The sequence below is a fragment of the Brassica oleracea genome, unplaced genomic scaffold, assembly GCF_000695525.1.
Source record: "Brassica oleracea var. oleracea cultivar TO1000 unplaced genomic scaffold, BOL UnpScaffold17227, whole genome shotgun sequence".
NCBI classification, from domain to species: Eukaryota; Viridiplantae; Streptophyta; class Magnoliopsida; order Brassicales; family Brassicaceae; genus Brassica; species Brassica oleracea.
This window is the reverse complement of record NW_013633745.1, coordinates 1-394: the sequence shown is the minus strand read 5'-3', so window position 1 is coordinate 394 and position 394 is coordinate 1. Positions and strand designations below refer to the sequence as shown.

Here is a 394-nt window from a genome sequence, read left to right as displayed (position 1 = left end):
AGCAGTTCCACCCACACTTTGCTCAGTATCTCCCATTTGTCTTTCCCATACCTCTCTTCCAGCTGCCTAAGGTCCTTAGCTAACCTGCTAGCATCAAACAACACAGACTTGCTTCGATCTCCCTTAACACCCATTGGATCAATATCACTACTGACGTCGAGGATCGTCTTGCTAGCTATCTTCACATCTCTAACGTTCTCAATATGCCTCATGTGGAAGAACTTGTCAGCTTCAGCCATTGTGTCTCTGAATCTAATCTTCCCAATTCCAGCAACCTCGGACATCAGACCAGGTTGCATGATGAGGAGATACATCACGTAGTCTGAAATGATTTTGATGAACTCACGGTTGCTGTAATGCTTACTTTTATCATATCCCTCAGGGATAGTCTCTT

At 44.4% G+C, this 394-nt stretch overlaps 1 protein-coding gene across 1 annotated transcript; it reads right to left on the bottom strand.

Moving 5' to 3' along the window:
• Positions 1-5: 5 nt before the first annotated feature.
• On the bottom strand, positions 6-389 carry LOC106322351 (the record flags this gene model as incomplete). Its single annotated transcript, XM_013760409.1, has 1 exon — positions 6-389. A coding segment is annotated over one exon (384 nt), but the record flags the coding sequence as incomplete, so codon positions are not given.
• Positions 390-394: the final 5 nt, after the last annotated feature.